Below are 13,767 nucleotides of genomic sequence, written 5' to 3' on the forward strand. Positions count from 1 at the left end.
GTCAGTTATGACAGATCCCGGACGAGCCCCCACTTATGTTACGAATCCCTTTTGGCCCGACAGTCTAGGGGGATGGTAATGAGACCCGTAACATAACTCATGCAAATTATTATTGTGACAAAGTAAAAGTGTGCACGAAATAACCACGACAACAGAAATCTACCGTCAAACTCTAGGTTTATTTATAAACACACGGTAATGGGGGGAGCAGGCAAAGGGGCTGAGCTGGACCCAAGGAAAGAAACAATAAATATACAAAAACACACCCCTAAGCTAGACTAGCCTACTTTAACAACAGCTAACTAACTAACCAAAAATACAGTGGGAGGTCCGCCCAGTTCTAACTAGTGTATTTAACAAAGTTCACCTACGGGTAGTGTATGCCCATGGGCGACTTGTCTTGGTTTCCCCCTTTTCCCACCAGCAAACAAACAAACACCATAACCAAAAACAATACTCACAGGTGATGACAAAGTGCTATGGAGGTGCTTTAAACAAAAGAGAGGTTAAGACACAAAGCGAGAGTGAAACACAGAGACCTACAGACATGGCATTTACAGAGAGATTGAGCTGAGCTGAGCTTTTAGAACAAACAAATGATGGGGTTTTTAAACCATGGGAAGGAACTGTGATAGGTCAGGAAATAGGAGGAGGTGTGTCTTCTGATTGATGATTGATTGTTGACTGATTGGGGAGTGATGATTTTCATCTGTGAGGGGAGAAGGAGAGAAAAGAAACACACACACAGGATACACACACACACAGGATAACTGTATCCGTAACATCAATGAATAGCATTCTCACATAGGTGTTCCTTTTGTCTCGGTGGGAAAGGGCAGTGTGGAGTGCAATAGAGATTGCATCATCTGTGGATCTGTTGGGGCGGTATGCAAATTGGAGTGGGTCTAGGGTTCCTGGGATAATGGTGTTGTGAGCCATGACCAGCCTTTCAAGCACTTCATGGCTACAGACGTGAGTGCTACGGGTCAGTAGCCATTTAGGCAGTGTTCTTGTGCACAGGGATTATGGTGGTCTGCTTGAAATGTTGGTATTACAGTCTCAGTCAGGGAGAGGTTGAAAATGTCAGTGAAGACACTTGCCAGTTGGTCAGTGCATGCTCGGAGTACACATCCTGGTAATCCGTCTGACCCTGCGGCCTTGTGAATGTTGACCTCTCTAAAGGTCTCACATCGGCTACGCAGAGCGTGATCACAGTCATCCGGAACAGCTGGTGCTCTCACGCATGATTCAGTGTTACTTGCCTTGAAGCGAGCATCGAAGTAATTTTGCTCGTCTGATAGGTTCGTGTCAATGGGCAGCTCGTGGCTGTGCTTCCCACATCCGCCGAGCGTCGGAGCTGGTGGAGTACGATTCAATCTTAGTCCTGTATTGACACTTTGCCTGTTTGATGGTTCGTCGGAGGGCATAGCAGGATTTCTTATAGGCTTCAGGGTTAGTGTCCCGGTCCTTGAAAGCGGCAGCTCTAACCTTTAACTCAGTGCGGATGTTGCCTGTAAGCCATGGCTTCTGGTTGGTATGTACGTACGGCCACTGTGTGGACAAAGTAATCGACTCCCTTATTTTTGAAGCCAGTGACTTTTGTTGTGTACTCCTCAATGCCTTCAGAAGAATCCTATAACATATTCCAGTCTGTGCTGGCAAAACAGTCCTGTAGCAACATGAATTGGTGCATGAGGCAGAAATAATGTAGTGTGACTTAAGTTACCATCAGCTGGAAAACTGTCCCTTTTTCTCAGCAGCGAGCGGGGGAGAGAAGAGATGGTGGGTTGGGAGAGAGGCAGCCTCGTTCCCCTCAGACTGACCATCAGATACAGGCCATCAATCCAGTAAAAAAAAGCTCATTATTATGCTCACTAAGCTGCAATTAATTACTTCAAAATCATACAATGGGATTTTCTGATTTTTGTTTTAGATTCCGTCTCTCACAGTTGAAGTGTACCTATGATAAAAATTACAGACCTCTACATGCTTTGTAAGTAGGAAAACCTGCAAAATCCGCAGTGTATCAAATACTTGTTCTCCCCACTGTACATTGCAAAATATAATTTCATAATGGTCTGAGAAGAACATTGGCAGGGCAATTCAAGCATAGCCAATATGCAGTGATCCAATGACCTTGAGCTTTCTTGGATGGGCACTTCTGTAACTTTATGGCAGCACCCAAGGGCCTTGAATGTTTGAGCTCTTCCCTTAGATTTGGCAGTGACGCTGGCTGCCCAACCACCACAGAAAGCACTGAGCTAGGCTGAAACACCTGTATTTTTGAGCTGCCTTACTCATGAAAGCAAAAAAAGAGACCATATTTGTATGCAGCTTTATTAACTATTATTATTATTATTATTTTTTTTTTTACATTGTTTGCAAACTGATGTGTGACACAAATGTTTTGGTAAAAATGTGGGGCTGTACACTTTCGCCGCTGTACACAGAACCAAATAAATGTGTGTGTGTGTTGAACAACACTGTGTGTACATAACACACACATACTGGGGGGAGGGGCTCCCAGTTTTAATACAAATACTTTATTAAAAGGGTTTGAAAAGGTTATCAGCAGTGTAATTAATACCAGAGACAAAATCCCTCCTTTCTCTCCTCCCACTGTCAACAACCACAGGCTTACTGATGGTACAGCAAGTAATATTGCAAATAGAAACGTGGGACCAGTTTCCCAGTCCTATAGATAAAACCTATACTCCTAGACTAAAGCCATTGTTTTCCCCATCAGTTTGATTGAGAACTAGTCCTCATTTGCAATTATTAGCCTGAGCATTTATAAAATGAGGATTCTCCGTGGAACATGCTTTGTTCCTGTGAGTAAATCCTTGTATAACATCGCACATCCACAAATGAAGCCCGCAACTGTACAGTATATCAGCGACTCAATCAACTGTATACAGACAGAGCAAATAGTCAACAAAAAAACATCCCCAGAATGCAATAGATGTGTTTTTGTGTGACACTAGGTAGTGTCACTTATGCAAGGCATACACGAAACTATTGCGCCTCGTTATTGTCGTCCCAGATGAATGAAGGAGGCCCAGTTGATGGCTATTCCGTTCTCCAGACCCGTCGGACGTCATGATCATTGTATTGCTTGCGAAAATTTGGAAGTGCATCTTGTAGTATGAGCAGTGCTACGACGCGATTGGATAATGACTACAGCCAATAGTCCAATGACCAAAACAATGACGGCGAAGATGAAAGCAACAACACGCAGGTTGTCACTAGTTACCACAGCCACAAAGTCAACATTGGCTGGGTCTTAACTTAAGGTTAGGCTTAGTAATAAGGTTAGCAGTGTGGTTAAGGTTAGGCTTAGTAATAAGGTTAGCAGTGTGGTTAAGGTTAGGCTTAGTAATAAGGTTAGCAGTGTGGTTAAGGTTAGGGTTTAAGTTCTGATGTTAAAAAGATAAATTGTAGACATGCTTCAAAGAGTGGATTTTAAGGGTGCGGAGTTGGGGGAAGTGGCTAGGGACGATATGAAAAAGGGATAGATGTAAACGCCCGAATACCCAAGAGGCTTAAATGCTCATATGATGATTTAAAGACAACGATAAAGTATTTGAAGCAATCAAGATCTAAAAAAGTTCACAGCAAAACAAAAAGTTCAACGGTGAAACCTAGTCCCTACCCACAGAGTCTACTGTCTTGTCAGCTGTTTACGTCAATGGTTTACGTCAATCATTACTTCCTTTCGTTTGTGGTGTCGTCATGGTATCAGTTACCATGGTTACCATTAGTACTATTTTCATGGTTAGAATAAGAAACAAGAACAAAGCCTAGTATCTCTCTCTGGTCTCCCAAAGAGACAGATCAAAAGAGAGACATACTAGTAAACCATGTTACATCCACATATCCCTGTGTCCGTCGGTCTTTGTTAATGAATGCAACAATGACTAACCAGTAGGGTTTGGATGGAAGAGGACATGGTTATGTTTCTCACGTTTCAATCATTCCTATCATCACAAGGTTTAATTCACCACATATTAGTTGAAATAAGGACAAAGCTCTTAATATTCAATAGCAAATTTTTGGGGGGATCAATACCAGACTCATATGCATAAGCATTGGTTTGACAGACAATGTGAACAGTCCAGAGTTAGGGTTCATACTGAAAACAGCGTCTTTATTAGTTCCGATGCATCAATACAAAAACGCAGACAAGCTTCCTGACTGGCCCCTCGAAATGCTCGTTCGGCTGCCTCTCGCCACAACCCACTGATCACCAGGGTGGCAAGGGGCGGGTCTACACAGCCAAAGGAACGTTACACAACAACCCGCCAACCGATCGGACCCTTTCGTCAGCATCCCCTAAACTTTGAAGCACAGCATACCCTATCGCATGTTATTAAAAGGAAAAGAAAAGGAGAAAGGTTGTCTCACAACAAACAATTTCTCCATTAGGTCCACGTCCTATAACTCCATCTGTCAGCAGTTTATTTAAAGTGGTTGGTGTCGACACTCTGCCTGCCTGACAGTGGTAATATCCTTACTAAATAAAATACTGGATGATGTGGCTGGCAAAAAAAGAGTGAGTGATAGACTGAAGAAGAGATGTGCCGGGAGAAAATCATGGCTAGATACACAGTAGCTAGAAACGGATTCCAATGGGCACAAGAAGTGGGTATGGAGGGTTAGCTAGTGGGCTAGGAGGAGAGGAAGCTAAGGAGGCTCTGAATCTGAAAGGAATGGGTCCATTTTGAAGGGGCAGGCGTACGGATGGATGAGTTGATGAGAGCGAGTGGTATATTCGGAAGGAGTGGGATAAGGGGGGGGATATAGTAGCCCCACCCCCACCAGCCCGTTCTATCTGTCCATCTCGTCCAGAAGGGGTGTTGCGTCTCCAGCGATGGACATTGGGGTGCTCTCGATCATGGGGCTGGGTGTAGGCCGTGGGGTCATCCTGGGGTTCTTCTGCTTCTTCCTCTCCGCCTCCTTGTCCTGGAGCCACTGCTCCGCCATCTTGGCCCAGTCCACTGCCGTGCTGCCGCTCGACCTGCAGGGGGAGACAGAGTAGAAGGTGGGGTTAAGTACAGGGCAGCTTGGATGGTTGTAGTGTTTTAGAGGGCTGGGTTAGTTACAAAGCAGCTTGGATGATGTAGTGTTCTATAAGGCTGGGTTAGGTACAGGGCAGATGGTTTACGACGTCAATGTGCAAGTAGTTTTAGAACAGTTTACGACATGGCTTACGAATGTAAAAGGTGGTCCCGGCGATGCGATATAGGAACATACAAATATTGTGCCGGTAATATGAGTTCGATCTTTGACCTGGTTGAGCTAGAAACAAGCCAGTTTCGCTGTAGTAATGGTGCAACCATGACGCTAATGAATCTGCACTGGCTTGTTTCTCTAGGGCACTTGGAAACAATGGTACAGCGAAGCCTGATTATTAGTACAACTATTATATGCAAGATATTTTTCATAGTCGCATAGCACTCCAAAAATAAAACTGGTTTGTCGCACTTTGAGAACCCTGGTTATATTTCAGCATGCAAAGTCTGGACCTTCTTGATATCTGGGTGCATGACATGAGCCGGGATATTTTGGTTCTCAGAGACGTGGCTAAATGTCTCGATCCCGCATAAGGATATTGACAGTGCTACTTACAACATCTTCAGGTGTGACAGAACAAACAGGGGGAGGGGTGGCTATATATTTGAAATAAACTTGTGGCATCATGTTCTCTAAATATCCCTATCCCCAAATGTATTTTTTTGCTTTTGGTTATAGATTTCACCAAAAGTGAAAATTAGCATTTTTCTGTTGTGGGGCTGATTTGCTTGATCCTTTCTTGCTGCAGATTTCTGATACTCTAATTGTAGAATCATTCATATATTTTTAAGCTGACAATTATCTCGGGTGCTATCTGTTGGGTCTGGAAGCATGTGCCCCCCTCTTCACAAAGTAAAGAATATTTAATGCCCGATCTCACTCAAATTAGATATTTTCTAGCTCCAAAGATGTCCGTCTTTTCAGGCTTCAAATGTGTCCATCAGACCAGGTCACTACACCTGCTGCTTCTTTGGTGATAAATTACATAGTAAGTTGCATTGTGCTGCCCTTTTCATAGACCTGTTGATGGCTTTTGACACTGTTGACCACTGTTCCTTATTAATTTGTAGACTGTCTGAAATTGGCCTGGGTCAGGCTACCTGCAATTGGTTTGAAAACTACCTGACATTAAAGACAAAGTGTTTATTCTGATGGTGTTGTCAGGTGTCCCCCAAGGGCAGAATTTGGGCCCTGTACTTTTTACTATCTATATAAACAACAGTGGTTTGTCTAAGAAATTGTGGCCTCCAATTGTATGCGTACGATATGGTTGTTTATTCTGTTGGCCCTTTCGTTGACAAGGCTCTTTCAGAACTACAATCTGCCTGTTTTGCCTTGCAGAAATACTTTGTTGAACCAAAATTGGTAAAACTAAGCATATGTTATTTTCCAAAAACGCTTAAAATTGTATCTGACGATTTATGAATAAGTACATTGGACGGTGCACACATTGTGTCTCCGCTTCTAAATATCTGGGTGTCTGAATTGACAAAAATCCATCTTTCAAAAAGTAAATTGACGAGTTTGTTAACCTGTTAAACTCGAGTGGTTGTTAAAGCAAGTACCGGGTCCAACGACTGAGGGACACCCCGCTGCACAAATCTTTTGTCCGAAAAACAGAAAGGGACATATCATTTGAAAGCTACCTTCCACGTATTTTTGGATATTCGAACTCAAATCTTACTGCTGGCAATGCCATACAAAGGCCATAAATCATGTGCTATGGTCATATTCATAGAGTATGGCAAAATAGGCATGGAAATGGTACACCCTAATGGTCATTGTAAAGCAATGCATTTCTTTCTCCATCTACATTAGGCATCCTCCACATGCACTGTTGATCTATCTCAGTGTTTCTCAACCCTGGTCCTCGAGTACCCCCAACCAATGTTCCCTCAACAACAAAATGTCCATCACTGAGCAAATTCCAGGTCTGCTGAGCACAAACCTGAACATTGAGAAATTTCTGTGCAACTTCAGGCGCGAGTTTACTGTGAACACAAACGTTACATGCTTTAAGTAACAGTTCTAACAGTGGCCAAGTAGGCTACTTGATCATAATATAGGCCTACCAGAGTGGCCTACCATCAAAAACAATGGCGAAAAATCCCATAACATTTTAACATGTTAACAAATGTTCTATCATTCAGGCAGCAAATGTGTGGTGTTCAATGTAGGCCTACATTCCATGAGAATGTTAAAAATAAACATGTAGGGCTTGACATTAACCTTTTTATCCACTTGTCCTTCAGACACGGTGACTGAAAATGTATTCAGACCCTTTGCTATGAGATTCAAAATGTTTTCCTACAACCTATATCAGGTCCCACAGTTGACAGTGTAAAAACCACGAGGTCAAAGGAATAGAGATCCGAAGCAGGATTGCGCCGAGGCACAGCTCTGGGGAAGGGTAACAAAACATTTCTGCAGCATTGAAGGTCCCCATGAACACAGTGGCCTCCATTATTCTTAAATGGAAGAAGTTTGGAACCACCAAGACTCTTTCTAGAGCTGTCCGGCCATACAAAACAGAGAAATCGGGGGCGAAGGGCCATGGGCTGCAAGGTTATCAAGAACCTGATGATCACTATGATAGAGCTCCAGAGTTCCTCCTTGGAGATGGGAAAACCTTCCAGAAAGAAAACCATCTCTGCAGCACTCCACCAATCAGGCCTTCATGGTAGAGTGGCCAGAAGGAAGCCACTCCTCAGTATGACAACCCGCTTGGAGTTTGCCAAAAAGGCACCTAAAGGACTGGTCTGATGAAAACCAAGATTGAACTCTTTGGCCTGAATGCCAAAGTCGTGTCTGGAGGAAACCTGGCACCATCCCTACGGTGAAGCATGGTGGTGGCAGCATCATGCTGTGGGGATGTTTTTCAGCAGCAGGGACCGGGAGACTAGTCAGGATTGAGGATAAAGAGAGATAAAGATAAAGAGCAAAGTACAGAGAGATCCTTGATGAAAACCTGCTTCAAAGGTTCACCTTCCAACAGGACAACGACCCTAAGTCCACAGCTAAGACAACGCAGGAGTGGCAGTGAAGAAAGCTTGAGAGGATCAGCAAAGAAGAATGGTAGAGAAACTCCCCAAAAACAGGCGTGCCAAGCTTGTAGAGTCATACCAAAGACGACTCGAGGCTGTAATCGCTGCCAAAGGTGCTTCAACAATGTACTGAGTAAAAGGTCTGAATACTTATGTAAATGCATTATCAGTTTATTATTTATACATTTGCCAAAATATCAAAAACTGGTTTTGCATTATCATTATGGGGTACTATGTGTAGACTGATGAGGGGGGAAAAAACTATTCAATCCATTTTTAGAATAAGGCTGTAACGTTTCCACTGTGTGTACGTTAATGGATAGGTAGAGACTTCAATTCTCTACTAATATGTATATCATTTATGTTAGACAAAAATGAAGGCATGGCAACGTTGCACAAGACCTGCGCTTTTGAAATTCCTATGGGAATTGCTTAGAACGCCACAATTAGGTGAATGATCAGATTGTTTGGAACAGTAATTTGGTGACATATTTTATGTCAAACCTAGACTTTCAAATCTCTTATTCCCCAACATGGGGACAATTGTGGGGACCCTCTTGCACAAACTTCTGCCATACCTTACTTCATTGTTAACCCAGAGATGACCGAGCTACCAGACCCAGTCTCAAACAAACAAGCGTCTGCTAAATTAATCAAATATAAAAAATAATGGCTAACTCTAGAGATCTTTTTGGTTTCCACTGAGTTCGGTAGATCTGCGTTTATTTATTTTTTACACCTTACTTGTGGAATGAAGTTGGATGTTTTGGTGCTGCTAGGGCATATCAAATGGCCTTTTTACTGATGAATGTTCGTTTTTCATCATTGTGTTTTCTAAGTTATTTTCTTAATTGCTTGTAAATAGTCCGTTGGAAATGTAAAATTGTATGATTGTGTACATGCAGGACTCCCTTTAGCCTTGGTTTCAATGATACATGTTTAAACAAAGATAAACAAGAGGGGTAAAAAGTATTAAAGAGGGCTGGGTTAAGTACAAGGCAGTCTGGATGTTGTAGTCTTTAAGAGGGCTAGGTTAGGTACAGGGCAGCTTCGACGGTGCAGTGCTATCCATGCTATCTAGTGCTCTGTGAAGAGAATGGGGTGCAAAACTCCAAAACTTGAGTCTGGGGGCACATCATTTGGAATTTGGCTTAGAACACAATTTAAATTCCATCTTATACACACACACATGACCACACACCCACTCCCCATCTCTACTTACTTAGGCTGCTGTGGCGTGCGTCCTCTGGAAGAGGTGGAGGAGGAGGAAGGTGTGTTGGACGAGTGTCCATGGTGACTGTTGCTGCTGCTGTGGCCCTGCCCTTGGCTGCTCTGTGTGTGTCCGTGGGAGGACAAGGGGGTGGAGGAGGGGTACTGGGGCGTACCCATGGTTTGCTGGCTGGGGGTGGTGTATGAGTAGCTGGGGGTCATCATGGGCGTCGACATTGGCTGCTGGGGCGTTGCAAATACCTGCAAATTAATCAATCGGTAAATGAATCAGTCAGTCCATCAATCAACTGATATGTGGCAAACATCAGTAAAAAAGAGAACATTCCACTTTTAATATTTCACTATTTCGGTTTTCATCTCTCCAATATGATCTTTCTGCGACAACAAGCTTCCTTAGCATCACTCAGGTGGGTGCTACACACTGGCAGTGGATGAGGCGAGTTACCTTAATTATACCCTAATATAATACAACCCTATTGGATCATTGGGAAAACGTTTAGTGCTATTAACCCAAAACAAACAAAAACTCACGTGATAGGCTGAGGAGTTGCCTCCCCCACCCCCACTGCTGCCCCCGGTGTAACCGTATTGGCTGGAGCCCCACTGGGCGGGTGTGGTGTTGGCATTCTGGCCCTGCCCTGTCACCGCGGCGATGGCACTGAACATCTGAGAGGTCATGTTCCGCGGGAGAGCGTTGACAGCTCGCGTCAGGTCTGAAAGACAGAGAGAGAGACAGAGATGTGTAGGGGGAGGGCAGGAAGGAAGGATAGAGAGAGAAGTCAGAAATACTGTTAGGTTATCTTTGTTTGGATAGGACACAAAAAAACAAACATTTTCAAATTCAAAATTTCTGGTGTGTGTGTGTGTGTGTGTGTGTGTGTGTGTGTGTGTGTGTGTGTGTGTGTGTGTGTGTGTGTGTGTGTGTGTGTGTGTGTGTGTGTGACCTGCGATGTTGATGTTAGCTGGTGTAGCGTTGACAGAAGCAGGTGTCCGTGTTCGACTACTACTGCTGGGGGTGATGCCTGAAGACAAAAATTCAAACAATAAAATCCAAAATAGCACAATAAAGTGTAGAGATGGGCGTTTGAAATAATGACACTATTCGAATAGTATCATGAAATTAATCGAAATACTTGTGTTTTTAACCTCAGCCTAGCCTGTGGGCGAGGTAGAGACGCTGACATTGCAGCGGGATTGGGGCGCTGTATGTGAGAGCGCCCTGCATTGGTCGGATACCCACTGTTCACGACGATTGACCCTCAAATATTCTTTCAACCTGCGGGTCGGCTCACAATTCAGAACAATTATATTGCGTGTCTGAAAAGTTTTAAAATGAAGATGTTTTTTAAATTTATTTTTACAAACCCAGGAGCTTGTTTTGAGGCGAATTCCAGACATATAGGCTGCCAGTCACGCAAGCAGTGGATCAAGGAACTGTCCATTATTTATGTGGTGCTGAAACTTATGTTTCACCCCCCAAGTGTACTTTTCCTGGTGAGCATAGCTCAAGCAAAAATGTCTAACATAGGCCTAACTGTGGAAGGATTTCAGAGTCATTGTGGACAAGGACAACAACCCAGTAGATTGATACAGTCAGCTTAAAGTGCAAACAGGTATTTGTTTATGATAGGCTAATTCGGTTTATTATCAGTTAATTATTACATGAATTCAGACTTTCGTTCATTTAGACCATACCCAGGCCATGTCATGTTTGAGTAGCCTAGGCTATAGACTACTAAATTAATACATTTTTGCAGCCTATATTCGATTCTGGGAATTATTTAAGTTTCAATTCAACTATTTGATTATCCAAATAATATTGAATGTATAGGTATTGTTTTGTTATGTCGGCTATAGGCTTTCATTAGGTAAGAAGACAAATCAGAAGGCCCTTTTTTTCAGAGACTTGAGTTGTCAATGTGCGGCGTCTCATTGTAAAAATTGAGTTGTAAATAATTGTAGGAAGCAAGGTACTGCGTACCACGGTCATCTGTACAAACAATAGTACCCAAGTATAAACACCATGGGACCACGCAGCCGTCGCATTCTGTCTCCTAGAGATGAACGTACTTTGGTGAGAAAAGTGCAAATCAATCCCAGAACAGCAGCAAAAAACAGTTAAAAAAGTATCTATATCCACAGTAAAACGAGTTCTATATCGACATAACTTGAAAGGCAGCTCAGCAAGGAAGAAGCCACTGCTCCAAAAGCTCCATTAAAAAGCCAGACTACGGTTTGCAACTGCACATGGGGATCGTACTTTTTGGAGAAATGTCCTCTGGTCTGATGAAACAAAAATAGAACTGTTTGGCCATAATAACCATCATTATGTTTGGAGGAAAAACGGGGAGGCTTGCAAGCCGAAGAATGCTGCAGAGCCAGCGCTCTTCTTCCATGCATCAAAACTTTGCACTTTGTCTCTCGTTCACATTCGCATGTAAATGTCCAAATTCACCAAAAATGACATTTGGTAGCTACTACTCATACTTCTATAACTTTATTAGCCGGATTGCCTGTCTTTGCAATTAGTTTATTTTTGTTTGCAGTTGTTAGCATATTTAGCTAGCAGCCTCCACGGAAATGTGCTATCACTTGTGCTAATTTTGTTAGCTTTCTGGTAATATTAAATGTTTTTGCGGTTGAGTAGGACGGTATGAAAATCTGGATACGGCCCAACCCTAGCACTTTCTATAGTATTTAATTTAAAACACTTGAGATGGGAAAACAAGATAGAACGTTAACATTAGGTGAAATTAAGTATTTTTTTTTATCAAGTTACACTACCCAAAATGTACTCTACTTGTGGAACGACCCTCATACCTGGTACCGGTTCCTGGAAGTGGTCTTTGAACCAGCGGAACAGTCCGTTAACTGTGGGGAACATCTGGGAACGGTAGCGGAACCCGTCAGGACTGATGGTCACAAACTCAACACTGCAGAGACAGAGCAGAGGACAACAAGACAGATTCAGATACAACACATCACCTCACTCAGAACAGTCAGCTGCTCCAAACTGTATTAGTTAAAAGGTTTAGAGTTTAGTCGAGGGTGTCAAATCAAATACGCATATTTTGACCAATGAGTTAAATAATGTTAATTGTGTAGATAATCCCCTAAGAAAGCCAATGGTCCAAACTTCATTTCTGTATCATAATCCGTTCAAACGTTTGTTTTTACCCTTGCATGACGGCCAAAATCAGAGGCCAGAGAAAAAAAAGTGGATAAACATAAGAAAAATTGCACAGCATCGAGAGCCTACCTGACAGGCTGAATGAAGGCTACATGACAGGCCCACTTTACGAGTTGAACTTATAATCTTTGGCGAATCCACAGGACACAACATCTATTTTAACTCTTTATTGTTTTAAGACAAGTAGTATTTTTATATTTTAGTATATGCTTTTCATATTAATGCAAAAATGCCTGCTATTTTTTTCAAGATTTCTCACAAAACACGCATCTCTATGAAATGTCATCGGAGCACTGAGCGTACCGCAAGATTTTTTTATTTTCAAAGTCTTTTACATTTAAATCAGTTTGTGTTAATTCAGTTTTTTGTGACCCACAGAAACAACTTCGCAGATGACCACATCATCTAAAATCATCAAAAGTAGTTGCGAAAAAGCACACCGCTCTGTCAACAGAGCTCAGTGCTTATTATCGAATGTATTAGGTTACAAAATCGGACTTTTTGGATATAATGTTAATGATATGTTAGAGACCACACTGAAGAATTCAGAACATGAACAATCATATTTGTCTTGGTAAAAAATAGATTTTATAAAGGAGTGGCTCTGGATAAGAGCGTCTGCTAAATGACTTAAATGTAATGTAATGTAAATGAGTGAAATTTCATCACCAAAGTGTGTTTTCACCCACTCTGGGCAGACCGGGTGGACACCCTACAATTTGGGCAGAGTGGGTGGACACCCTATTTAGTTCCTAATTTAAAAAGATCAAATCTATTGAAAGCTCAATTTTCTGTTGACATTAATTTAACATATTGTCCTAAGGGAGAATTTCAAATTTACTGGGGGGTGGATGTTGTCCAAAAATGAGAGGCGTTAGATCTTATCTGTCGGAAAGATATCAGTTTGTCTCTGTGAATGGTTTGTCCTCTGACAAATAAACTGTAAATTTCGGTGTTCCTCAATGTTCCGTTTTAGGACCACCATTGTTTTCACTATATATTTTACCTCTTGGGGATGTCATTCGAAAACATAATGTTAACTTTCACTGCTATGCGGATGACACACAGCTGTACATTTCAATGAAACATGGTGAAGCCCCAAAATTGCCTTCGCTAAAAGCCTGTGTTTCAGACATAAGGAAGTGGATGGCTGCAAACTTTCTACTTTTAAACTTGGACAAAACAGAGATGCTTGTTCTACGTCCCAAGAAACAAAGAGATCTTCTGTTG

General features: G+C 42.4%; 1 protein-coding gene across 3 annotated transcripts in view; it reads right to left on the bottom strand.

The window, feature by feature from the left end:
- Positions 1 to 2,527: 2,527 nt before the first annotated feature.
- LOC124005529 (transcription elongation factor SPT6-like) overlaps positions 2,528 to 13,767 on the bottom strand; it is a 65,175-nt gene continuing 53,935 nt past the window's right edge. For all 3 annotated transcript variants that reach the window (XM_046314897.1, XM_046314891.1, XM_046314906.1), the window contains exons 34-38: positions 12,168 to 12,280; positions 10,292 to 10,369; positions 9,879 to 10,060; positions 9,340 to 9,587; positions 2,528 to 5,017 (exon numbers count right to left, since the gene is read on the bottom strand). In XM_046314897.1, the coding sequence (XP_046170853.1) occupies positions 4,828 to 5,017; positions 9,340 to 9,587; positions 9,879 to 10,060; positions 10,292 to 10,369; positions 12,168 to 12,280 (811 nt within the window). In that variant the 3' untranslated portion in view covers positions 2,528 to 4,827. The remainder of the gene's footprint in view (positions 5,018 to 9,339; positions 9,588 to 9,878; positions 10,061 to 10,291; positions 10,370 to 12,167; positions 12,281 to 13,767) is intronic.

This window comes from Oncorhynchus gorbuscha, linkage group LG02 (assembly GCF_021184085.1).
Source record: "Oncorhynchus gorbuscha isolate QuinsamMale2020 ecotype Even-year linkage group LG02, OgorEven_v1.0, whole genome shotgun sequence".
Taxonomy (NCBI): Eukaryota; Metazoa; Chordata; class Actinopteri; order Salmoniformes; family Salmonidae; genus Oncorhynchus; species Oncorhynchus gorbuscha.